We start from the raw sequence: 26,105 nt of genomic DNA on the forward strand, positions 1-26,105 counted from the left end.
CAGTGCTGGGCTGGGGGCCAAAGCCACAGCCTGCATGCAGACCCTGCAGGGCCAGGAAGAGCAGTGGGGTCCTGCATGCTTCTGCCTTGGTGTTTGAGCCAGCTGCAGCTCAGGCACTCAGAAACCCTCACAAGAAAGTTCTTCATTAAGATGAAGTGATTGCACCAGTCTTTTCCTCTTGCTGGGGCTGTGGGGGGCTTGTGTCCCTCCCACCACCACGCTGGGGTGAGGGGGTCTGCCCAGCTGTGAGGGGTAGGCAGTGTGCATTGTGACCCAGCAGCCAGGGTCAGGGCTGCAGCTCCTAGCTTCCATGCCCAGGAACAAAGAAGAGTTTGTGAACAGTAACCACCCTATTTTGTGTGTGTGCATGTCAGTGTAGCAGGCACGTGTGCCTGCACCTCTCCAGCTTGACTCCACCACAATCAGGTTTGTAGTCTGGAGCCACAGCCCAAAAGCTGTCCCACTACCGGTTAGGGTAGCCCCAGGGACTGCCTCGTGTGTTTGCACTACAACCCAAAGGAGCAGTAGGGAAGACGGGAAGGCCTTGGCTCCACCTCCACAGCCAAAGAGTAGTGATCATGTCTGGGTATGGCTGTGCCATTCCATTTGGACTCTGTGCCTATGTGTGTCTGCATACCATGTGTTACCAGCTTCCCCCAACACTAACCAGGTTTAAAGCTAAATCAAGGCTGATTTAGCATGTCTTAAAGTCAGATTTTTAGTTGGAAGATTAGAAACAGTTACAAAAAGTAAATAAATTATAACATTCACTCAGATTAAACTGTAAATTTCATTCCATAGTGCTAAGGCATCTCTCAGCTAGGTTCCCCTGACAAGGTGAACAAAACTTTATACAAAAACTTAAGACCCCCTAAGGGGGTAATGGTCTCCCTGCCTGGTTGATAACTTTTCCCCTCTATGCTGGAATAAATTAGCAGTTTCAGACCCTTGTGTTCACAGCAGGCAGGGCGTAGTAACAGGGTTAACAGCTCACTCAAGTCTAGATCCTCGGTCCCTGACAGCCAGAGAAGCCACCCTCTCCTCTTCCTGGCTGCAGAGACACAAATTCCTGGGCAGCCTGGCTGCAGGGAGATGCCGGTGCCTGCTTGGTGAGTGCCAGTGGGAGGGAGGTGCCTGTGCACACACCTGCACGCTGCTCTGCTCCACCTACAGTGTGGTGGTTTCTGTATTCACGATGCCAGCGTCCTTTGCCATGGCAGAGAAGGTGCCCTGCTTCTTGAGCAGCTCCTCAGGGCTGTCGTATTCCACAATCCTCCCAGCCTGGAGCACCATCACCCTGGCAGAGGGGAATGAGAAGGCCTGAGCTCCCAGGATCTGAGCCGATAGCATTGCTGGTGCCAGCACTACAGCCCCACCGACTCTCACTCCTACAGCCACATTATGCAGTTCACCTCCTCAGCACAGAGGTGAGGGCACAGCTCTCCTCCCTGTACTGGCAGGGTGACACACAGAAGGTGTCAACAACACTCTTACAGCTGTTGCTGTAAAGAAGGATCCATAAAAAAGTATTTTCCCCCAAAGGCATAACTACTGCATGGCCATCCTTCCCCTCCCTCTATTCTCTCTCTTAGAACCTCTGTATATTGCTGTCCTGGGCGCTGCAACCACCCCTGCCTCAGTCCCTGCATCCTTGCTTCTGCTGCTGGCCACCTCTCACCCCATCCCAGGAGTCCAGATCCCCCTTCCCCCACAGTACTGCCCCACAGAACCTGTTGCTGTCCATGATGGTGTGGAGGCGGTGGGCGATGGTGAGGACAGTGCAGTCAGCAAACTTGCTCCGGATTGTTGTCTGGATTAAATTATCTGTTTCCAGATCTACAGCTGCTGTTGCTTCATCCAGGATGAGGATCTTGGCTTTGCGGAGAACAGCCCGGGCCAGGCACACCAGCTGCCTCTGCCCAACACTGGGATGAGGCAGGGAATGTGAGTTACTAGGCAGACACCAGCAGGGCTTTTGCAAGCCTACTGCCACACGCTGCCCTGACCCCAGCACCGTTCCTGCCCAGCCCTCCCTGGCCTTCCCCCAGCCGATCATCTGCCACGCTGAGCAACACATCCCTCAGCATCTTGCTCTCTGGGCCACCAAGGAAGGGTTGGCTCATGCTGGATCCCTGACAGCCCTGACTCCTGACTGTTTTTCCCACCTTCACTCCCAGAAGCTTTTGTGCCCTCATCCCTGGACAGCCACTTTGCTAAAGACTGCTGGTCCCTGGGACGGGAGGGGAGCAGGACATGCCTCTGCTCACCTCAGGTTCTCCCCTCCCTCGCTCACAAGATGCAGCAGCCCCTCAGGAAGGTCTTGCACGTATGTCTTCAGGTGGGCCAGCTCGAGGGCCTTCCAGACCTCCTCGTCTGTGTACTGGTCAAAGGGGTCCAGGTTCATTCTCAGGGTGCCAGTAAAGAGCACGGGGTCCTGCCAAGGACAGTACTGTGTTCAGCCACACCACGGCTGTTCACCCATATAGCTGCTGCAGCTGCTCCAGCCCCACGAGTTTGGCCACAGCCTGCCCTGCTGCAGAGGGAGCAAAAGCATGCTCACAGGCCCTCGGACTCTGCGGCACCCAGGGATACACTAATGGCAAGGGGTGGCCCAGGGAACACAGCCTGGGGAGAATGTGCAGCAGTGAGATATGGAAGGTGGGGTCAGCTCACCTGCGGGATGATGGTGAGGTTCTGCCGCAGGTCATGGAGGCCGATAGTCGCTATATCCACATCATCAATGATGATGGACCCTCCAGCAGCCTCCAGCACCCGGAAGAGGCAGTTGGTGAGGGAAGATTTTCCAGCCCCTGTCCGGCCCACAACCCCAACCTGTGGAAGCAGCTATTTAGACCAGCTGACAGGGTTGAAGAAAACAAGGCAGATGCTCTCCATCTTGGTCTGGTGGTCCTTCCTGCCCTGTATCTGCAATCACCATCTCCCAGACTGTCTCCTTTGGTCCCTGCCCTGCAGCTTGAGTCCCCAGGAGCTACATCCTGTCACCATCCCTCCCTAATCCACAGACTGAAGCCAAGAGGACACAAATAACTTTAACAGTGTCACTTGGGAAACTGTAGTGAGGGCAGAGGCAGAGAGGTCCTCACCTTCTCAGTGCCCGCAATATTGCAGGAGATCCCCTGAAGAACCAGCTCCAGTTCAGGTCGGTAACGAACTTTATAGTCGACGAACTGGATCTCTCCTTTGCTGGGCCAGCCACGGGGTGGACGCTTTTCTGTCACCCACGGAGCCTGGGGGCACAGAAGCATTAGGGGGACTGCAGCCTGGGATGCTGGCTAGAATCAAGCTGTGCAGCAGGTGTTTGACTGAATCATGGTCTCCTCACCTCATTCTTCACCTTCGTGTACTCATGTACCCGCTCCACAGCCACAATGTTCGTCTCCAGCTCTGAAGACATCCGCACCAGCCAATTCAGTGTCTGGGTCACCTGCACGGCAGAACCAGAGGTTGCAGAGCTCAGTGGGACCCAGGAACAAGCACCTCCCACCTCAGCTCAGGGACTCAGCATAGGTACAAGGATCCCTGGCCTGGCCCCTAACTCTTCACTCTGCAGCCCCCTCTCTCAGCCCTTCAAAAGCTTTGCTGCAGCATCTCTGATCCACAGAGGGACCGTGCTCCTCGCCATGGCAGCAAGTATCCCACTCACACTGGAGCTAGCATAGCATTCCCCAGGTGATGGGACACCCTGGATAATCCCCTCTCCATGGATCAGAGCTGCCTGTAGCCAGCCCAGAGCTCCCAGGAACAGCCCTGTCCTGGAATAAGAAAAAGCTTTTGTTGACTCACATTGAGGGCAGAGGAGACAGAAAGACCAACGATGCCGCCCTCCAAAGTGCCCTTTGAAATCACTGCTAGAAGCGCAGAGAAGACGACCACCAGGCTCCCAACGAACTCCAGACGGATGGCCAGCCACCTGCACCAGGAGAGGATGCTTGAGGGGTGGTGGGAGAGGCATCTGCCTGCACCCAACACAGGGCCCAGCAGTAAGAGCAGCCTCCCACTAGCATCCCTGTGCAGCCAGCCCTGAGCCCAACGCTGTACACATGGTACCTGCACCTACACAGCATGCAATGTGGTCAGTTCTGCAAGGAAGTTAATTTTATCTGTCAGTCCCTGGGTCTCAGATGTAACCTCCTGTGCTGGTAATGCCACATATCAGAGGAGCTCCAGCTGTACAACCCTTGCGCACCCAAAGCATCCTACCAGTAACACATCAACACTGGACAGTGGCCCCATGGCACTCCCAGCTGGCCTGGGGCATTGGCCTCTTCTCAGATCCCACCAAGAGCATCCCAGCCCTTGACAGCACATCTCACCCTGCCCAAGCTCTGAATACTTTGTAAGGGGCCACACTCTGGCTTTCAAAATCACCCTAAAATGTCTCCTTCCCACAGATGGTATCCCTATCCCAAGCTCCCCCAGTTCCTACACAGACCCTCAGCCATGAGATCAAGAAGGACTGCAGCATCTCAGGGACCTCCCTCAGGACCCAGAGGCCCCTGGGCAGAGGTGCTGCAGGCTGTACTGTAGCATAAGAAGTAAAGTTCACCTGTTTGAGACTATCCAGGAGTGAACACTTTTCTGATTTATGTCCATGGTGCTCTCATTTTGCTTCAGGAACCTTTGTTGGTGTCCATAGGCCCGGATCACAGAAAGACCTGACACTGTCTCACCAAAGTGGGAGTAGATAGGAGACCTGGTGACTGAGTCCAGACGCCGTAGCTGGCGTGATGTGGAGACATAGAAGCGCTGAAATGAGGGACACGGCTTGGTTATCAACACAAAGCCCGGCAGCACCAAAGATACTGCTCTAAGCAGGGCAGAAGCTTCTCTCAAGCCCTGGTTACTCACCAGCACAAAATAGTAGAAGATGCTCAAGGGAATGATAATGAGAGCAAAGAATGGGGTAGCCAGGGAGATCATGAGCAATGTGCTAATGATGGCCATGAAACAGGAGAGCCAGCTGCGGAAGGACATGGGAATGGTCTCATCTATTGTGAAGATGTCCTGGAGCATACAAAGAAGTGTGGAGAAGCAGTCAGTGACCCCAGAGAGAGTGAGAAAGCCCAAGGCCCCACAAGTACAGGCTTGCTACACTTATGTGGCAACAGTGCCAGACACAAAAATATTGGATGACACTGAGTTAGTGTTAGGGTCACAACTCCATTTAAGGCCACAGATTTTAGCTTGGGAACAGCTGATTTAATAGGGAAGCTTTCTATAATATTCCCTTGTTGCACAAACCAGCTTTGGGAACTGCATCTTTGCCTGGACCCAGGATGCAGGAGCAGGAATTGAGGGACAGGGCTGAGTTCAGTTCCTGCATCCAGGTCTCCATCTGGTCATTAGCTGTCTCGTAGCTGGGCACCACATACTTCCTCATCTCAGAGTAAACCCTACAGGCCCACTGGCTTGATCCCAAAAGAGATTTTTATTCCCCAAAATCAAGAGATAGCACCAAAGAAAGAAATGGAATGGCAGCATGTATGAAAACTACCTGTCTGTATTCTTCCATCTTTCTCATTTTGTCTTTGTTTTATTTACAGAGCAAAGACTGTATCTTTTAATGAGTTATCCTTCTAGTTATGGACTCTCAGCAGGAGATGTGAGCTCTAGGCTCCTGCCTCTCTTGGTGATCTACCCTGCACCTTTTCAGTTTCTCCACATCCCACTTGACCAGGTGGCCCCAAAACAGGACACAGTATCCAGGTGTGCCCTCCCTAGCAGTGAGCAGAGGAGATGGTAATTTTCTGTGATCTGCTGGCCACTCTCCTCCTAGTATAGCCCAGGTTGTGATTTGCCTCACAGTCAGCCTTGCATCCACCATGCCCTTCTGGTCCCTTCCAGACCCTGGTCTGGTCTCATCTGTGCAGTGCTGAACAGCAACAGGGTTATGCCATCACTCAATGCTCTCCAGACCTTCTGGAACCTTCTCCATGCTGGGGCTGTTCTCTTACCTTGGCAAACCTATTCACAATACGGCCAGTTGGGGTTGTGTCAAAAAAGCTCATGGGCACACGCAGGATGTTGCTGAGCAGTTGTTGATGCATAACCCGGGAGGCTCGCATGGCACCACGAGCAGACAGGAGGGTGGCAAAGAGCAGGAAGAGAGCTGCAAGGAGAGCACAGGGCAGTCATCACCAGCTCATGTGTGACACTGGCTCCAGGCACCCTTTGGCTCAAGGGACACATCAAGCAGCTCCAAGCCAGCAGCCCTGCAGTGAGCCACTGTGATAGTCCTGCATCCCACCTTCTTGGGAGGCACCAGTAACTGTGTCCCACCACAAGGGAAGAACGCTAACCCTTTTGAAAAGCCTTGGGCTGATTAAGAACAGTGATCTTCAACCTAAAGGGGCAACAACTTCCTGGGGCAATTTATGTTGGCTTCAGACTGGTATCTGTCCCCAGTTCAGCCAAGAGCCAGAATGAAGACAGCAGCAGGCAAATGAACACAATGCTGGGTCCCCTGCTCCTTGCTGCCTTGCTGGCTGCAGGCTTTGCAAGCCATATCCCTTCTGGACCACACAGCTGAGGTGAGGGGGATCCCCTGTGCTTCCATATTCACCTTGTAACAACCCCAGAGCCCCAAAGACACCAATCCGCAGGTCTCGCTGCTCCACGGGATAGGTCTGGTTCAGATAGCGCTCCGCATCGTCAGTCCAGGCGCTGAGCCACAGGTTGGTCCCCACAAAGGCAGCATACTGTCCAACATAGCCCATGGCAACCCAGAAAGAATAACACAAGCCAACAGCATGCAGGTACCGCAGGTACATGGAGAACTTCACCTGTGGACCAATTCAATCTATCACTGCTGCCCAGCAAACCATGGCAAATGACACCCAGCACAGCCTTGGGACCCCCGCCTTATTGCCCACAGTGCTCTTTTCTACCACCTTGCCCAGGCAACTCTTCTCCTTCAGTGTCTCTTGGAGGCAATGGGGCCACAGCCAGCCAGCACTAGCTTCTCTGAGCCACAGCCAGGCTCTTGTAGCACTGAGCCAGGGCAGCACAGTGCTCCATCCATCCATCCATCCATCCATCCATCCATCCATCCATCCATCCATCCTCTTCACCTTGCCAGTTTCCACAGCTTCTTTCTCAATCAGTTGCTCTCCCTTCAGCTTCTTGTGGGACTCTTCCTGGGCCTTCTTCCAGGAATTTGTGCTGCTTTTACTAAGGCTGCAGGGAGGTGATGGGCACCATTAGTTGTAGGGTGCTGGATGGGTCCTACTCTTCTGGGGGTCCATCCCTATGCTGCACTTGGTCTCTAGTGCTGGAGCCCTCTGGGAAATAATGTCCTAACTAGGGCAGCTTTAAATGAGCCTTGTGGAAACCTGAGGTGTTTGCAGCCATGAAAATCATAGCCCTCATCCCAAAAAAACTAACTAGCAGCAGGAGTTTCAAGGAAGACCACAGAGTAGGGCTGTGACAAACTCATGTGAGTAAAGGCAAGATCAGATGTTCCTGACCCAGCCCAGCTGGTGGTGGGAGTACATAGGGAGGCTCCCAGTCCCTTCTCTGCAAGAACCCCCCAGGGAAGCCCCCAGGGACCCTCTTTCCTAGGGAACAATGCAGGGCCCAGGGAGAGACCTGAGAGCTCAGGTTGAGTTCCCACCTGCGACTGAACTCTCTTTGACGAATGCTGGCCTCTCGCTTCAGGGTCATGGTCACCACATCATCAAGGCTCTCCTCCACAATAGGCTCAATGTCTTCATCATCCTGCTCTTCATCCCCAGGTAAAGCAACAGCTACAAGCACAAGGATGAGTGAAGGTACGGTCAGGCACTGAGGAGAGAGCAGATCCCACGCATACACCTCTGCTGCACTCAGTTCCACCCCACACCCCAGGCCCAGGCTGTGTCGTAGCACCATGTATCACACGTTCCCCAACCCTGCTGCAAGCCCAGTACAGCAGGAAGAGGACAGAATCCATTGTGCTGGAGGGAGAACTGATAGGGGACGTAGGGCTAAAAGCCTGCATGGAGGCAGCCCCTGCTGCTGACTTATCCCAGTACCACTGGTGGGACCTCAAGCAGAGATTTGTGCTAGTTTAGCAGGTGCAAGATCTGGTAGGTCATGTCACTCCAGAAGCATCTATTTGAGCAGGTGGAGATGGGTCCTGTGGGGATGGACTGGGAATAGCCAAGTTCCAGCTGGACAACCAGGCTGAGCCCAGGAAGTGTGAGCATCCACCTGACCTGACACCACTCCTCCCCATAGCACTGTCAGATATGATAAAGATAAAATGTTATCCAACAGCACATTTAGAATAAACCAAAGGATCTTTCTCACCCCAGCATCACTAAGGTATGGAGTCTGTTGCCACATAAGATTATGGGACCCATAATCAAATGAACTAAAAAGGGAATTAAAAAAATAGACAGGTTCTTCACTGGCTGTTCAACACAATGCCTAGATGCAAATCTTAAGCAGAATGTCCTTATGCTGATGATTGCCAGAAGCTGGGAAGGATTCACAGCAGTCATCACTGGCACCTGGGTTGGATAGAGCCAGGTCGGACTGACTGATCAGGTCTCAGGGTTTCCATAACCCGAAGACATGCACAGCCCCTCTAACTGCAGCAGCCCCATTGTGTTCCCAGTACCTGTGGTATTTTTGTCTGAAGCATCCTCCTCCTGGCTGCCATACAAGTTCAGGAACTGGGCAAAGGCCCCCCTGTTTGCAAGTAGGGTGCTGTAGGAGCCATGCTCAGACACTGCTCCTGCCACTAGCACCACGATGTTATCAACCTGGGGCAGGAAACTGATACTGTGCGTCACCAAGATCCGTGTCTGCAACAAAGTGGTTGCAGGGTAGTGAGCATCAGAGCACACCTCACTCCCCAGCCATGGGCCTGCGGGCTCTCCATCCCCTACTTGGGGATCTCTTTGCTTATCACTGTCTGGCTACAGGGGGAACCCGTGAGGCCTCTCCTGCCTACTGCAGCCCCAGCCACAGGACCCATTCCTGTCCCAAGCAAGCAACTTGTGACTTCCCTAGACAGTCAACACCATGTCAGTGCCCTTCTTGCTTGGCCAGCTGGTGGGGAGTAAGGCATGGGTGCTCACCTTCTTTTGCAGCAGCCCTTTAGGCCCCAGCACATGCTTGAAGAGGTACTTGCCAACGTGAGCATCTACAGCAGACAATGGGTCATCCAGGACGTAGATGTCTGCGTTGCTGTACACTGCCCGGGCCAGGCTGACTCTCTGCTTCTGGCCTCCGCTCAGATTAATGCCCTGGAAGGGAAGGGACCTCCCTGAGCACTGGGCTGACACAGGGCAACAGCTCTGTCCTCTGCTGCAGGTGCTGTGGGAAACCCATAGTGCCCAGGGCTGATACCTTCTCTCCAATCTCTGTCTGGTCACCTGCAGGCAGCAATTCCAGGTCTGGAAGGAGGGCACAGGCTTTGATGACCTGCTGATACCTGGCTTCATCCAGTTCTGACCCAAAAAGGATGTTGTCTTTCAGTGTGGCATTCTGGATCCAGGCCTGTTGGGGGACATAGGCCAGGGAGCCCTGGAAAGAGACAGCTACGTCATCAGAGCATCAGTCTGAGCACTGCCACCTCCTGGAGCTTGTGCATGCCCTGAGACATCATTTGGCGACCAGTCCTGCCCTACTGCCTCCCCACTGAGCTCCCAAGCATCCCCACAGCCCCCTGTGCTGGCCAGCTCCTCACACCTGGATGTTGATGTGTCCCTTGATGTTCTCCATCTCCCCGAGCATGGCTGACACCAGTGAAGATTTTCCTGAGCCCACAGCCCCCACTACCGCCACCAGGCTCCCAGGTGCGATGTCCAGGGTAACACTGCAAAGACATGAGGGCTGAAGAAGCAGCACTGCAGGTCACCTGCTGACTCCTGCAAGGGACCAGCACAGTGCTCCAGGGCACTTGCTTCTAGCAGCACTGAGAGAGGTGACTGCCATCCCCAAACAATGACATAGAAAGACTCTCCCCACCCATCTGCTCCCAACATGGTGCAGAGCACTCACTCTCTTATCGCAGCATTGCCGTCCTGCTCCCAGGCAAAGGTGGCCTCCGAGAAAAGCACAGCACTGCCTGTCAGCAGAGAGACATCCTTCAGGGCTGGAAAATCCCAGGGTTGGGGCATCCTGTGATCCACAGGATGTAACCTGGAGGTTCACCTGCCTGCAATGGGGTTGTGGTGGATAGCTGAGGAGTCCAGATCATCTCCACCCAGGTAGCGCTCCAGCCTCACAGTTGACACATTGGTCTGACATGGCAGAAAAAGGATGGCATGTGGGCATAAGGTGCAGCTGGGTGGGCTGGCCCACAGCAGAGCACCCCATACAGACAGCCCCCACCCAAGCACCAGCACCAACCTCTGAACCCCAAGCCTGTGTCATGTATGTGAATCCTGTCCCACCCCACTGCCAGCAGAGTCCTGGGTGCCCAAGGGCCAAGTCCATCACACACCTGAGCCCCATGTGCTGGTTTGGGCAAAGGTATCATAAGATCCCCCAGCACCCCCTGCCCTATGTGACTGCTGACCTGCACCAGGGAAGAGAGGACCAAGGGCAGCATGGCCATGGGGAAGCGCAGCACATTGAAAAGGGAGATGGCAGTAAAGGCCTTCTGTGCATCCAGGATGTTGTTCTCATCCACCAGCACGTAGACAGCAAAGCTGGCCAAGGAGACCTAGGAGAGAGAGCAGGGAAAGCTACCATTGGTGTAGTGTTGTGCAGCCCAGACCCTCATGCTCCCCAAAGGCCTCAGCAGCACCTTCCTGCTGGGGACCTGTTCCCCTCCTGCTTCCCTTCTCCTTTGGGCTCCATCTCACCACTCTGATGGGATCCCTTTCCACCACAGATCTCCTGCCAGCAGCCAGGACCATACTCTGCAGCCCAAGCATCTGTCAACCAGCCCCTTCCTCGCTACAGAAGCGCTCCAGCCGAGGTTCACAATCTTTCCCACCCCCTTGGACACAGCCCAACCCTAGCTCTGAGGAAGGTGCAGCCCTCCCCAGACCTGTTGGCACTCACCAGAAAGGGGGCACACATGAACACAAAGATAGAGATTGACTGCAGATAACTGAAGTTCACCAAGTCCTTGAGCTCACGTGCCCGGATCTCATTGACTCGCTTCTCAAATGAGGGTTCCCAGGCAAAAAGCTTCAGGATCTGTGAGATAAGCAGGGTCAGTGGTGTTGGCCTCATGGGATTGCCCACCTCCACACTCAAGTTCTCTAGTGGCCAGCACCTGCATCACCAGCTCCTGGCTTGCTCAAAAGCCTGCTTGGCCACTGCATCTCCCCTTTCCTGTCCTGTCCCATGGCTTATGGCACTCCCACACAGCATTCCTATTCCCTCATCCTTAGCTTGCAGGTCAGTACCAGCCCCTCTGCCAGCATGGCAGCCTGCTCACCACCACAGCCATCCAGAAACCCTCAGAAAACCCTCTCTTGGCTCCAGAGTCTTAGTCCAGGTACCCAGAGCTCCTCCCCAGCCAACATTTCAAAGGATGAAGAAGCCAAGGGAATTTCAGAGACTAAGGCTTGACTACCCCAGACACAGGAGCCCCAAACTAGACTATTACACTGGTGCTGTAGGGTTATACAGGTGTGCTGCCTCCAGATACAGTGCACCAGGAAGAGGGGTGCAGCAGCTGCCCAGGGGGTCTCCACTTCTCACCTTGATTCCATTGAGGATTTCACTCATTATTTTCATGCGTTCATCCTTGTTCTTCATATTCCTCACCTACAAACAGAAGAGCCAGAGGTCACCTCAGACAGCAGGTCACCCTTGGAAATACCTCTGGGCTGCCACAGGGGAAGGAACGGTGGGCTCCAGAGCCCAAAGAAGCCATCTCACAAAGCTGGACCTTAGTTCCCTGGAGCTCTAGACAACCTGGGAAAAATACAGCATCCTGTTGTCAGGTAGAAGCTAAAGCTTCATTTCATGGTTGGTAATATCTTGCTTTCAGTCCTCAGGGCTGCACCTAGCCCTGTTCAAATTCAGCTGTGAGAGTAGAACAGGTCACCTGCCTCCTGCTCATCTCAGCTGATCACCCCCCAGCTCAAGCTGGAGACATCCCCATCCCAAGTTGGATGAACTTCCCAGGCTGGGAAAGATCCACAGCATAACAGGGAAGGGTAGGGGAGTGTGGAAAATGAGTGAGGGGATTAACAGAGGGCCTCAGGAGTGGGAGGCCCTGCGAGGATCTTGTACCCACCACTGACCTGGATGGTTTTGGACTTGGCAACCAGGAACGCATTTATGGGGATCAGCAGCACCATGACTGCAATGCCAGCCAGGACAGAGGGGCCCAGCTCTCCCCAGAGGAAGACGATGGACAGGATAATTTGCAGGGGGGATGACCACAGCTGGTGAATGAAGTTGGCCATGTCCATGAACCTCTGGGCATCAGCTGACATCAGATTCACAGTCTCCCCCACAGTGGACTCCTTGCGGGTGGCACTGGACATAGTGAGTGCCTGGAAAGAGAAAGCATAGTCACCGAAAACCAGTCTGGGAGCAGCCTGGCTGTCAGAGTTGCCCCTCTGCTGGCCACACACTGCCTGCACACCAGGAGACACCAGATGCTGGGGGCAAAGAAACACATCCCCATGCAGGAACCCCAGTGACTGCTGCCCTAGGTGTTGCACTCCTCTGAAGAGAAACGTCCCTTGGCCCCTGCTAGCTGTCAAACATATGGCTGCAGCACCCAAGTCCCAGGCAGAACTAGCACCTACAGTGTCCCCAGTGCTGGGTGGGTGTCCCAGAAGCCAAGCTCTCCCTGTGTCTTCCTGGGAAATAAAAAGCAAACAGTTCCCCCGGGTTGATGGGGCAGGCAATGGATGCCAGTATCCCCACCCCAGCTTGGAGGAAGCCAGTGGGGATGATGACAGGGCCATACCAACCTTCTTGTAGATGGCAGCGATGAGACTCGCACGCACTTTTATACCAAGCTGGAAGCACAAGCTGAAGTACTGTTGCAGGCAGAGGGACTGGATCAGTGCCGTCAGGAAGAGCAGGATGGTGTACAGATAGCCTTGCCAGGCAAAGGACTCCTCATCTGACACAAAGGCGATCAGCAGCCTGGAGGGCAAAGCAGTCCATGGGACCCCCACCCTACTGAGACAGACCCAGGCAGGGTGCTCCAAACCAACACAGGAAGGCCATCCACACAAGAGTAGTGACAGAGATGCCATCCTGGCTCAACACTCACAAGCTGGGGACCCCCACCCCAGGGACACTGTATTTCACATACAGCAGTGGGTTGTCTGTGTCAGATTGTCCACAGAGATCTGTGCAGCTCTGAGAAACAAACTGGGCAGGTCCTGCTGGGCTGAGCTGGACTGACCCAAGAAAGGCTCCAAAGAAGAGCCAGGACTGTCTCCAGGAAGGGAGCAGGACTGTATAACAAAGGACATAGGGAGCAGGGAGCAAGATATCATCCATAAGAGCTGACAGCCAGCTCAAATCAGTTCTTCATTAAGCTAACCTAACACATTCTCACACCTTTGGTGAGGGCACAGAAAGTCCCCAGGGTGTGGGACTGGGAGAGGTACACATATGGAGGTGATGGGGTTGGATACAGTGCACACAGAGAGGTGGTGGGGCTGGGTGCAAAGCCGGGACAGGGAGGGACAGAGAGAAAGGACTCACTTCAGCAGCTGGGGGCTGACAAACACAAGTCCATCATGCACCAGCTTGAAAGCCACCGATAGCAGGAGGTTCTGCCAGAATGTCTTGCACAGAGTTTTCACCAACCAGCCCCTGGGCAAATCCTTGCGAGGGCCAGAGTCCCCTTTGTCCCCCTTCTTCTTCCTCTTTGGCTGTTTCTCCTCCTAGAGGAAAGCCCTCACAGAAGTAAAGGAGCTGGTTGTGCAGGTTTCCTGCACCTGGAAGGATGCTTTCCGGGCAGTGCCACAGCCCCACGATCAGGTATCCTGAATGAAGCCTTAGCTTTACCTCCTCATGTTCCCTCTCTCTGATCTGCTTGTGTCATCATACACCCCCAGTACTAACACCTATCTTGTGTGCCAAAGAAAACCGTTGCAAATCTCAGACCAGCCTGAACGTCTCATGCCAAAAATCAGACACCCCAGGAAGAATCTGAGTCCAGGGGTGATCATATAGTGATGTTCAGTCTGACCTCATTGCTGGGAGGTATCTGGGGTAGAGGAAGACAGAGATAAGTGAACTGCTTGTACTACAGACTTGAGAGTGGTTCCTGTCCTTCTGTAAGGCAGAAGGATGGAGACTTTCTTGGTCTCTCAAAACATGGGGATCTGCTGAGGAGAAGGAAGACCCTGTCATGGGTTCCCCCATCCTTGCCCATGGCCCTGCAGAAGAAGGGAAAACCTAAAAAAGGGGGCTGCAGAGAGGTGAGGTAACCCTACTCCCCAAGGCTGGACCTGGATCTCTTAGTCCCATGCAAGACCAAGTGTAAGAAGGATTTACCAGCACCAGGATGTCTTGGCTCTGGGCTTTGCTCATGTTGTTCCCATGGTCTGGGTCAGTTTTCTGGCGTCTTTTCTTGCGTTTCCGTTTCTCCAGTTCTGCTTGGGCCTTTCTCACTGCAGTCTTCATGTTCTTCTCCCAAACAGTGTAAATAGCCTGTATCTTGTCTTTACCTTTCAATTCCCAGATATCCTCTATCTCCAAGGGTTTGCGATAGCCCTTGAAAACCATGCTGTGGGGCAGAGAAATCCCTCCTCAGCAAGTTTCCCACTCTATACCTGTTGGAGACTCCTTGCTGCAAATGTAGAGCCTTCACACCCAGCCTGGCCCCAAGCTCAGGCTGCAGAGACTGCACGGAACGCAGTGCCTCTTGTGACTAACTCCAAGCAGCCTGTTGCTGCAGGCTCCTCCATACAGGACTGGGCCAACCATAAAGCCCCTCTCCATTTTTCCAGCCCAACATCCCACGGAGCCCTGCTCACCTGGTGTACCATTCGAAGGTGATGGAGCTCAGGAAGGAGGCTGTCACCTCTGGGTTCTAGGGTACAAAGCAAAGTAGGTACCAAGAGACCATTGATACTGAGGGGTGGTGTTGACAAGAGTTGACTCAGCACTCCCAGCCATTAAGGAACCCCAGAGGTTTCAAACTGTGTTGACAAGAGTTGACTCAGCACTCCCAGCCCCAGGAACCCCATTTTGCAGCCAGAAGCAGCCCTGCCTTGGACACACATGCAGATGCCCTGGGGCTGTAGGCTCCAGCTCTTGCTGTGCCCCTTGCTGAAGCCCCCAAGTCTTCCCTCCCACAGGGGCCAGGAGGAGTCTCTGTATGGAGCCCACTCTGCGCTGTGCAACACCAGATGGGATGTGGTACCCCAAGCCCACTCCCACGTGGACCTCGCACCTTCTTCGTGATTTCCTTTGTTTCTGGGGCGATGTCTGAGAAGCCTGAGACAAGGAAGAGCAGCAGCTGGAGCCCGTAGGAAATGAAGAACAAGACAAACCGTGGCACATCAGAGATTGGTGCCTACAGGAACAGAGAGCCCAAGGTGACTGTTGGGGTGCTGCCTGGCACTGATTGAAGATCCATCCCCAGCACAGGGAAAAAGGCTTGGCCCAACGAGGCAGTGTAAAACTTGCTCTGGGTCCTGGCTCATCTTTCCTCCACCACACCTCCCTGCTTATCCTTGACCTCCTCCCATAAGGGGAGAAACTGGTCTGGAGAGCTTATGCCTCCCCAAAGAGACAGAATGAATTCAAAGAGCAATTCCTTCTCAGGTCTCTTCTGGCCACCCAAGGTCCCTAGGGCAGCTGGGACCCCAGTGATACCACTAATATCTTGCCAAGAGATGAAGTCTGAAGGGACTTTCTTTGTGGATCGGACAAGACCATAAGGAAGCACAGAGCTTCCTACCAAACCCACCTGCAGGGCTCTCCGGAGGAGTGACTGAAATGGCAATATCCCACAGAGCAGGGACAGCGTCCAGAAGCAGAAAAGTATCCCTGAGTCTCTGCACAAGCAGAAGCGTCGTGCATCGTGGATCAGCAGGACCAGGAGCTGGGGGAAGGAAAATCAGAGGTTCAGGCAGGGCTGCAGGACTAGGTCTGTGCTCTAAATATGCCTTTGGATCATGTGTCCAGGACTCCAGTACACGTGATCTATGTGGGGGGATTCACTGCCTTGAAGAAACTAAGCTCCTAGTGCCTGACTCGCTGCCAACCCTACGTAAGCTTTGGAGTTCATTGCACAGGGCAAAGGTTTATTTCAGGAAGACATACAGACTCCTCATAGGAAAAGCAAGGTCTGAAGACACCCTGACATGACAGCAAGGCACTATTTCTCTTTTCAGCTGTTCTCACCCCAGATTCTCAGATACGCCCAGCTGAGAGGAGTCACACCCACTCTCCTACAAATTGCCTCCAGACGTGGAACTAAGGCTGGATCAGAGATCCTGCAGCGCAGCCTCTCTGGGCAGCCCTCTTGACTTCTAACCTCACATGAACTCTGCATGTGAAACTAAATGACGTGACAAAATACGAAGGATAGCAAACGGGGTGTTACTTTTGCTTTTAACTATAGCTCCTGAATATTATGGCTTTGTTAAGACTGTTACAATAACCTATGTCTCATATAAGATACCTGCAACTTCCATCAAGCAAATGGCCCCTATGTCCTCAGCTTTCTCCTCTGCCTGGGAGTCCTGTGGCACTTCTCCACCCTTCACACAAAACTGAGCAGCAACCCATGTGACGCTGCGAGACATCAGAGCAGCAAGCTGTGGTCTGATATTCACGCTGCACAGTCAACCCTGTGAAACCCATACTGCTGCTACTAAGGCTTCTGCCAGAAGGCTCAGCTACACTCACAGGCATAGTATCTATCCCCCTTTTAAGCACAAAAGGAGGGAGCACTGTACAACCAGACACCTGTCCTCAACCTATTGTCCTTGTGTACACCCACACATGTTCAGGGTTAGTCCCAACCCATCCTCCAGGCTACACTTCCCTCATGGACATGGCTTCCCACTGATCTCTGTGCTAAGGGAAGTTTTCTGCTGCTTGGCCCTGCCATTGCACACCCTGTCTCTTTCGTGACACACAGCACATTTACCAGCTGATCCCTTACCCAGGTAGCGATGTACAGGCTGGGATTTGTGTACTGGACAGCTGGCAGGGGGTCCTGCTCTGTGTCCTCTACAAATGCCAGGGCCAACTCTGCCACTGCTGTCAGCATCAGCAAGGTAGCCAGCACCTGTGGGGAGAGGGTAGCAGCTGTGAGGGGAGACCCAGCCCAACATGGGCACCGAGAATCACTGGAAGACAACACAGTTAGGCATAAAAGCACTGTTCCATACAGCATTACACCCTTTCCAACCCAAACCTGGCCTGGGAGAGCTTTCTACAGCCCCATGAAGCTGCAGCACTTCCACAGGAGCACTGCCACCATTTGAAGCTTGGAGGGTAACAGCCCAGAAGATGAGAGGCTCCAGTACACACATCTGCCCTCCCTCCTAGTGCATCCCAGCCTTGTTACCCCCTTTGTTCCAGGTATGCCTCATCCTGAGCCCTCGATTACATTTCTGTCCCAGATGGTGCCCTAGCCCATTGCTCCTTCTCTCTCACACTTCCCATCTCTCCATTCCACACCTAACTTCAGCCCAGAGGGTTTCCACTCACCGCCCCTCCATCCCAGGGTGCTCCAGCCTGCCCTCTGTGCCCCCTCAGCCCCACTCTACCTGTTTGATGATGTAGAGTTTGGTCACAGATGATTTCTTGGCTCTGGATTTGCACATGGGCAGGAGCTGCCATGGAGCTAAAATCCAGAAGAAGCCAAGGGGGACCCAGACCAGCACAGTCTGCTGGAAGCACACAGGTAGGTCAGCATCCGGACGACTGAGGTAGGAGGCATTCTGGGGGCAACAAGGACAGACAGCCAAGTCACTCGGGATGGCTTAATCTTCACCTGGCTCACAGCACAAGAACCAACACTCCTACAGCTCCTGCCCACCTTGTTCCACCCCATCACAACCCCCTCCTCAACACCCACCTTCCTGACTGAGCATTTCAGCCCTCAGCCAAGGTCCCAGGTGATGTTCCCCTACCTGTCTATATGCCCGAACCTGGGAGGGCCTTCCCCACAACCACCCGTTGCTGGAGCCAGGCCAGCTGCAGCAGCAGTACCCAGATCATTCCCCAAGAGTTTCATGTAGGTTTTCCTGTGTTCCCAGATGGGCTGTGGAGCTAAAACAGGACAGGACTCACTCAGGGAACTGTTATTTGCATCATTGTCTTGTGGATACCACACACGCAGTGCACCGCACTCAGTGCCATGGCAGTCCTGGATAAATATCAGAACCTCCAACCACTGGCACTTGGGTCCCACTGGTTAAACAAGCTGTGGGCCTTGAGATCTACTGCTCTCCCCTTCCACTGAGAATCCTACCCCAAGAGTGGGCAATGGGGGAGATGCAGCCACTCACCCAAAAGATGGAACCACAGAACTCCTCCAGGGCTGCTGACATGGCTCAGGGGAGAAGAGATGGTGGATCCTTCCCCTCGCTCTGCCTGGCTGTGAGAGTCCTGGGTGGATGCTTGGGATAAAAGTCCCCACACACCCTCAAGTGGTGCTGGGACAAAATCCCTGATGACATGTAGTAGTTAATTGTTAACTTGGTGCTATTGCACAACACCACAAGCCAAAGTAGTGACCAAAAGGACTTCACAAATTGCATGGGCTCTGGGGAAGGGAGAAGAGGAAGACCCAAGAAAGGGATCAAAAGGGAGATGCAGAGAAGCCACTGTCACAGTCACTGCAGGACACCACAGCCATTGCTCAGAAACCACAGCCTTCCTCACTGCACACCTACAGACACAAGTTCATGTGGACCCACTAAAGACACTGCTTTGGTGCAGCAGACCTCTCCTGACAGAACAAGCCTGCTGAATGCCACCAAAAAGTTCAGCAAAGGCTGCTTGTTCCCTCAGGAATCAAAGACAACAGTACCTTTTCTCGTGCACCACCCAGTAAGGAGGCCCAGGACACCAGCAGCACTCCAGGCCTTGGAACTTGCAGCATCTGGCAGCTGAGCTGGCTGCACGCTGCAGTGGTCTTTCTGAATCCCCAGGATATGGGTTCCATTTACCAACTTCTGACTTGCAGAGTTTGGAGACTTTCCCAGCTCTTCCTTTTGCTTCTTCCTTTCCCACATCTCTGCATTGCCTGCATGTTATTGCAGCTGGCTGACCACTAAACTCAAAGAGACTTTGAATCTTATTTCAAAGGCAGCCTTCAACATCTGAGACAGCCAGAGGACCATTCCTGAGGAGGGTGACTGCTACTAAATCATCACCTTGCTGCTTAGAAAGGTGGAGCTGTGGGGGCAGGTGGGGATGGTGCTACTGTAAGGCTGGAATTGAATTTGCTTTATCACATGCATGTCTTGGGGAGCAGTAGGTAAAAGGGGACAGTAGAGTGACTACAAGGATTCTGTCATCTCATTGTTCATGGAGTTAGTAAATAACTCAGAAGTCAAGGGTGATACATGAGTAATTGCTCATGAACATCACCATCAATACCAAAGAAAAGTTCAATGTCCGACTCATTAGTTAATTATTACTGGCTTGTTTGATTAAATATACTTGTTTTTGTAAATAAAGCTACCCTTAGTTCTAAGTCCTCTGATCCAGAACAAATACACTGCTGATGAGAGCAGCAATCTGATGCAATGGATAAAAAAATAGTGAATGGAGCAGTCACTCCCTTATCCCATCTCCATCCAGAGTGCTCATGTGATTCTTCTTTCTGCTCACTGGCACAGGTGTCCTCTGGCCTTGTTTATACCCCCTGGAGTGCTGGTGCCAAGGGTACCACTTGCCTGTGACACCTTCCTATTCAACGCTCTGTCCCATCATTTGTCTTGGCTTTCAGTACGTCACAGCTCCTCCTCAGCCTGCCTTTGGTCTCAGAGTTGAAGTGCTTTGCTCAGCACAGGATGTCAGTGTTCAGAGCAAGCACACCCCCATTTTCTTTACCCACACACCTGTGGCATGTTCCTCCTAAAAACCCACAAAGCCACCTCACTGTCCTTCAGCTCCTTCCATAAAGCTTCCTTCACCACAATATCCAAAAAATATTCACTTGGACCAAGCTAACCAAAGCAGTAAGAACTCTTTGGCCAACAATACCACACCATTTCCCCGTGCTCCTCTGCCTACACCCATCTGTTGTCCACCATCTTATAACTTTTCAAAATCAGGCATTCTTTCACGCCAGCCTCACAGAGTCTGGCCCAGGACATACTTCTGCAAGGCAATCTACAAATTAGTCCAGCCCTCACTGCTCATCTCTGTTTCTGAAGGGTTTGATTCTCTGCTTTGTTATGCTATATCCCCATGTGAGTTTGAAAGCTTTTTTTTCTTTTTTTTTTTAAACTTTACACAAAGGGAAAGAACCAAACTCTGTGTTTATGATGCTAGGGGGGCTGTGTCAGCAGAATATTCATGTTAATTGAGCTACCGCTATCTTACTTATCACCATGACTCATGAAACCTCACAACATAAGCATAAACCCTTAAATCAGGTATTCTGAACTATATTGCCTATAACCACAAATTTAATAATTTTGTCTGAGTTTAGATCCTTCCTACTGCTTGCCCACCCACAGTGGTGAAGCAGGCTCTGACACCAGCACTAAGCAGCCATTCCTCTCCCACATCCTATGTTGAGAACTATCACATACATTCCTGAGGTCTGTTTTGGGAGAAACCGATACCTCTGATGGATCCATGTCAAAAAGTGGATGTGCCCTTTGAGATGAAGACACGTAGTCAACCTCGGTTATAGATTTTTCAATGACCTGATTTTGTTTGAAATTACAGAAGGTGCTGCCACACAGTCAAATATCACATTTTGCTGTACATTCTCACAGGCTGGATGCTATTGCCAAGCTGGGCAGACAGATCTGAACCCTGTTTTTTGCTTCCTAAGAAGGTCTGCTATCTCTATTGTCAGGGGGATTCTCTTCAGCTTTGTGGATCTTGTAGAGAAGAGCAGGCTGCAAGAATAAAGGTGCTTTATCTCTGGGTCTCTACTCTCTTAATGGACTACTTCAATGCCTTTCAGATCTTTCACTGGGAATTTTGCAGGATAACTGAAAAGAATCTAGCCCTTCAATTCTGACCAGGCAGCAATAACCCAACAGGCACATTCCCCCAGGCACTGATGGAGAACCAGCTTCATGGTGGGAAAAGGACCTGGAAAGGCCCTTAGAAAAAGCACCTTGTCCTCCAAAGGAATCTCATCACAGGCCCACCCCACCTCGAGCCCTCATGGTCCACAGTCCAGGAGTGAGGGCACTTGTCCAACTACCTCACCTGATCAGTCATGTAGCTAGAAGCTGCTTCCCTTTTGAAGTTAATGCATTTATCACCTTTGCTTACCAGCGTGCTTCCTAGCAGCTGCTGTATTGCTAATCCTCAGCCATCCTACTGGCTGGCCACAGCAGGCCTTGTTTTCCAGCTGTGGTTATGACATTTCCCTCCCTGGCATTCTGGACGTGATTGGATTAATTCAGGCTATGCGACACAGATCACAGTCTTACCTGCAAAATTTAAATAATTTTTTTTAAAAAGCACAGCAAGAGGGGTGCAGCTGCAGTGTTTATTTGACAATCACATGCAGTGCTACACAATTCAGTCCCTCTACTTGCTCAGCTCCCTTCCTCCCAAATACTGCCAAACAGCTTGCTGCTGCAACATCTGGGAATGAGTCCTTTTATTTAAAATGGCCAACACAAGTTTCCAAGCCAGGGACTGGTCATTCGGGGGAAGCCAAAGAAGAGATGTCAGGCTTCATCACCTAGTTCACATCCTCTGCAGCCTGCGGACGGAAGCAGTACCCATCTGTCCATGTGGCAGGGAAGACCCTGGAGCCTCAGCGCTCTTGTCCCAGCACAGTGCCATCCACTACAGAATGTTCTTTGCGATTGCATTCAGGGTCCTCACTTTGGCCACATCTGCCACTTTTATGGAGTATTCAGGGGCAGAGAAAGATGCTCCCATGGCAACGTTCGGATTTCTGTAGGGAAAACAACTGGTTACTATCTGCAGGTGATACAGATGAGTAAGACACTAAGAAAAACCCACTATCTCCCCTAGTCTCAGCAGTGGCCAAAGAACCTGCTGGTGCCCCCCAAACCAAGGATGAGACAGTAATAGAAAGAAAAATAATCCAAAGGCAAGAAACAACAGCATCAACAGAAAGCCAGTGCAGACCTGTGGACAAATGTAAGGCACCTCCCAATCCTACATGCTAGTGTTAAAGGTCTAAGGCAGCTACACCAAAACCTGCCTTCCCAAGTGCCACACAAGAGCACTCACAAGCCCTAGGACAGCAGTAGCAGAAGAAATGCCCCAAGGATCCAGTTTTGCATTGAGCCTGTGTCCAGATGATGAGCACTGCTGGATTCATACACTGCAGAACACAGAGCCAGGAATCATGATTCCAACCACAAGAGCGTAATTAGCACCCAGGAAGCTGTTTGAAATTTATGCCTGTTCTACAAACTCAGGTTCCCATTAATCCAGGTCTTCCCTTGTACAGTTTTGCTAAAAAATAAACAATTGGTTACCTGAACTTCATCCCTGAGTCCCGGGCTGAGCGAGCAGAGCAGTGAAACTCAGAAGCGGTGGAGCCTTCCAGAATTCTCTGCAGGTTGCGCTCTGTGATGCCACCCCCTGGTGGGAAGCATCCCGATGTCACACACAGTGCAGATGGCACTGTCCCAGACCCGGCATCACCCCCGGGCCTACCCCCTGAGAGACAAGCACCATCTACACTGAAGGGAAAAGACAGCCCCTGGGACAACGGAGCCCCAGGCACGTGAAAAGAGATGGTAGAAGCCTTGGCTCATGTTCTCCCACAGATCTAGAGCTGTCCCCAAATCCTCCAGTGAGCAGCAGCCGCAGGACTCTGCTGTCCCCAGCTGGCTGCATAGCCTTTACTTGAACCACGGTTCCTCCTCCTGGGAACCTGGCTCAGAAAGCCACATCAGAGAGCACATCCCAGGGTAAGAGGCTAGGAAGCAGGGACTAGGAACTACAGGACCCGTTAAAGATGACTTAAAAACATTACCTGGCACCACCACAATTCTTCCCTTCGCCTGAAAGAAGAGTAAGATATTAGTGACATTGCTCAGCACAACATCCACACACACATTTGTGGGGCAGTAAAGAAACCTTACATGCAGCACCTTCCATAAGCTCATAGATGTCACCACGGCTTATGATTTGTGCACTCTCACCCATCTTTTTATACTATTCATGTTTCACATGGAAAAGTGGAAAAGAATTGGCAACTACAGCTATGTCAACTTGTCACTGTTTCCTCCTACCTCTCTATCCCAGCTGGCTACCTCTCAGGTACACCTGTTGCATTTTCCTAACAGGAACTGAGAGACCACCAGCAGGGACCTCACTCTGATGTTTGTGTGGGCTAATCACACCAACTGCTGAAACCAACTCCTACCATCCTCCTCCCAGTCTGCAAGCAAGAACAACCCAACCAGTCTGCTGTGGATGACTCTGGGGTCCAGCGCATGTGGACTTTGGAAACCAGATTAAGGCCAGTCCAGAAAGGGAGGACAAGCACTCCTTGAGAGAAGTTCACTTACAGAAATGAGGGCTACTATAAAGGAGCTGCCTCCAGCAATGCCCAGGAAGCAGCCATGTAACTCAGCGGAGCACAAGGAACACTTACCTGTTCTGCAAGCCTCTTAATTAAGGACAATCCTTCCAGTGCTGAGCTGTCACAGCCGCTCGTCAACACCCGTTCAAACCCCAGAGAAATCAGGGTCTCCAGTGCCACCAGAGGGTCGTGTACCATGTCGAAGGCTGAGTGACCAACATAATCGCTCAGAAATCAGTTCATCGTGCTCAAGCCCTGTTCCCCAGCCAGTTCAGGAGCCCAGAAGACAACGACAGGAAGGGTCCTTCTCACAAGCTGGCCACCCCCATGGGGAGCCACACACAGCTCCCGACTATGACATCCCTCTCACAGCAGTGGCAGGGCCACCGTGCTCAGCTCCTCAGACACCTCCTCTCCACACAGGGCAGTGACACAGCCCCCAAGCCCAGATCCCCTCCTGGAGGAACAGAAGCACACCCTGCTCTTGCACAGCAAGCAGAGCTTTTCCCCCCTCCAAATAACAACCAGAGTACACTAAGCTCAGCTCCCTCCCAGCCCCATCTTCCCGTGGCAGCGGTGTAGAGGCTGATCCCTGCCAGGGCCACAGGCCCAGGCAACTCACCTCGGTGAAATGTGACTGGCAGGGGACGGCACACCGCTGCAAAAAGAAGACATGGTCAGTCAGGGCTGGTACAGAGAGTCCCTGGGGGCTAGAACAATAAAGCACATGAGATGAAAGAGGGAGAAAGCTTCTTGGGCCATTCCTGGGAAGCTCAGAAGAGTCCAGTATTTACTGGGAAGAACACAGCTGTTGCTCCTTGGCCAGGGTCTTTGGTGAGGAAGAGTTATTCTGCTCTTTGAGGAAGCAACAAACCTTTGTTTATACAAGTAACACCAAAATCCCCCATCTCATCCAGGTCATGCAAAACCCTCATTCCCAGCATGGATGTCTTTCTCTGCAGGAAGGAAGCAGGGAAGTTGTATCACCCACCTGGAGAAGGGACAGAACAAGTGCTCTTTGAAAGCAGGAGAGCTGATTTTTGTGATTTCTTTCACCACCTACAACTTCTGCTCTCAGTCCACAACAAACTTCACCAGTGGTCCTCTATTATACTAGGCAAAACTTATTTATTTTTATAAAAAGAAATCCAACTGCCTCCTGCCCTGGAAACACTGGTTCCAACAGAGCACCTCACTGCTCTAGTGGAAGCAAATCCTGGCAAGACGCCTCTCTTTTGTTGCACACCCTATAGCATATTCACCTTCCTATGAGAAGCTCAGCACCACACATCGCCAGAGAAAGGCTCAGCCCTCTTTAGCTTTGGCTGTAGCTCACAGAAAATATGCGGAAGCAAATTTTGTTTCTCTCTGTGTGTTAGGGGTCTAGACTAACAATTTCTCACTGCAGCTTCAGTAGCTTTTTATAAGGTTCTACCTCTCTCTCATTATTTTTTGTCACTGGGTGTGTTAGATAAAAAAATGAAGATGAGTTGCCAGCAACCCATCAGGTTGTCCAGGAGAGTCATATCCTAGACACCTGTAACAGGGATACAAGGCAAAAAACAAAGGCAAAGAAAATGAAGAAGGAAGAAAATCCAACAGTTTAATATTCTGATGCCCCCAAAGCAGCTCAGCTAAGTCTCCCTCCTCCTTAGACCCTGCTATTATGTCCCAGGGGGCCTCAAACTGTGTGAACTGCTTGAGGCAAGGCCCTTGGTTTGCAGAGGTTCCTACCTATTCAATGTCTCACAGGTACAACAATATATGAAACTATTGAAGGTGGAGAGTGATGGCAAGACCAGAGACAAGATGTGCAGGCCAAAGCACCCTGCGCAGTTCTTTCTACAGCATTGGACCAAGCAGTACTGGACTCCTGCCACAACACAGGTATCACACAGAGCTCGGCCCAGCACTTCTGACTGGAGACACTCTTACCCAGCAACGCTGTGCAGAGCTCTGTATCAATGCGCCCGTCCTCAGTGAGGGCCCCGAACACCAGTCCATCAGCCCCGTGCAGCTTGGCAAGGCGGATATCGGCTTTCATCACTTCCACCTCCCGGTCCGAGTAGAGGAAATCGCCGCCGCGAGGTCGGATCATCACGAAGACTGGGACCCGCACGCACTGCTTCACCACCTGCAGCAGTCCTGAGGGAAAAGGGAGAGGGGCAGATGAGCACCCAACCGCGGCAGCTCCAACCACCGGGGGAGGCATGATGAAAACAGCGGGGAGGCGTACAGGGGGCAGGCGGGAGGAGGACAAACGAAGAGAGAAAAGGGAAGGAAGGCGCTCAGGAGGGTGCGCCGGGCACGCTGGCCCCCGACCCCCCGGGAGGGGGAGCGGCCCCAGGGGAGGGGGAGTACCCGGGCCGCCGCAGAACGGGGGCGGGCGAGGCTCACCCATGCTCGGGGTGGTTCCTCCTTCCACAAGGCCCGCGCACAGCTCGATCCGGCCGGCACCTGGGGAGAGGCACGTCAGAAC

General features: G+C 52.5%; 2 protein-coding genes across 3 annotated transcripts; both read right to left on the reverse strand.

The window, feature by feature from the left end:
• Window positions 1-67: 67 nt before the first annotated feature.
• ABCC2 (ATP binding cassette subfamily C member 2) lies at window positions 68-20,344 on the reverse strand. 2 transcript variants are annotated; one of them, XM_026851139.1, is made up of 32 exons: window positions 18,423-20,344; window positions 17,679-17,852; window positions 17,069-17,194; window positions 15,866-16,000; window positions 15,347-15,469; window positions 14,928-14,983; window positions 14,446-14,677; window positions 13,648-13,829; window positions 12,900-13,077; window positions 12,219-12,473; window positions 11,671-11,736; window positions 11,023-11,160; window positions 10,532-10,678; window positions 10,165-10,253; window positions 10,012-10,074; window positions 9,700-9,826; window positions 9,358-9,534; window positions 9,087-9,254; window positions 8,624-8,810; window positions 7,634-7,766; window positions 7,092-7,197; window positions 6,584-6,803; window positions 5,976-6,130; window positions 4,870-5,025; window positions 4,568-4,767; window positions 3,805-3,931; window positions 3,344-3,445; window positions 3,105-3,248; window positions 2,674-2,832; window positions 2,268-2,434; window positions 1,731-1,925; window positions 68-1,297 (listed from the first exon to the last, which is right to left on the reverse strand). In XM_026851139.1, the coding sequence occupies exons 1-32, from the start codon at window positions 18,462-18,464 to the stop codon at window positions 1,168-1,170; spliced, it is 4,659 nt and encodes a 1,552-aa protein (XP_026706940.1). In that variant the 5' UTR covers window positions 18,465-20,344; the 3' UTR covers window positions 68-1,167. The 2 variants fall into 2 exon arrangements, with proteins under 2 accessions (XP_026706940.1, XP_026706941.1); XM_026851140.1 differs by lacking the exon at window positions 4,870-5,025.
• Window positions 20,345-21,579: 1,235 nt separating this feature from the next.
• On the reverse strand, window positions 21,580-26,099 carry CUTC (cutC copper transporter). The gene is made up of 7 exons (XM_026851149.1): window positions 26,024-26,099; window positions 25,562-25,771; window positions 24,249-24,284; window positions 23,699-23,832; window positions 23,075-23,102; window positions 22,572-22,677; window positions 21,580-22,018 (listed from the first exon to the last, which is right to left on the reverse strand). The coding sequence occupies exons 1-7, from the start codon at window positions 26,025-26,027 to the stop codon at window positions 21,907-21,909; spliced, it is 630 nt and encodes a 209-aa protein (XP_026706950.1). The 5' UTR covers window positions 26,028-26,099; the 3' UTR covers window positions 21,580-21,906.
• Between the last annotated feature and the right edge of the window lie 6 nt (window positions 26,100-26,105).

Source organism: Athene cunicularia (genome assembly GCF_003259725.1).
Source record: "Athene cunicularia isolate RWA chromosome 6 unlocalized genomic scaffold, athCun1 chr6_part1, whole genome shotgun sequence".
NCBI classification, from domain to species: Eukaryota; Metazoa; Chordata; class Aves; order Strigiformes; family Strigidae; genus Athene; species Athene cunicularia.

Coding starts and splice junctions, on each gene's coding strand:
- CUTC (XM_026851149.1), bottom strand. Junction 23,833..24,248: donor GCCAGTCACATTTCACCGAG/GTGAGTTGCCTG, acceptor TTGGTCACTCAG/CCTTCGACATGGTACACGAC. Junction 22,678..23,074: donor AAGAATTGTGGTGGTGCCAG/GTAATGTTTTTA, acceptor GCTTCCCACCAG/GGGGTGGCATCACAGAGCGC.
- ABCC2 (XM_026851139.1), bottom strand. CDS start 18,464: ATGTCAGCAGCCCTGGAGGAGTTCTGTGGTTCCATCTTTTGG. Junction 8,811..9,086: donor AAGGGCTGCTGCAAAAGAAG/GTGAGCACCCAT, acceptor ACTTTGTTGCAG/ACACGGATCTTGGTGACGCA. Junction 5,026..5,975: donor TTGTGAATAGGTTTGCCAAG/GTAAGAGAACAG, acceptor TGTATGCTCCAG/GACATCTTCACAATAGATGA.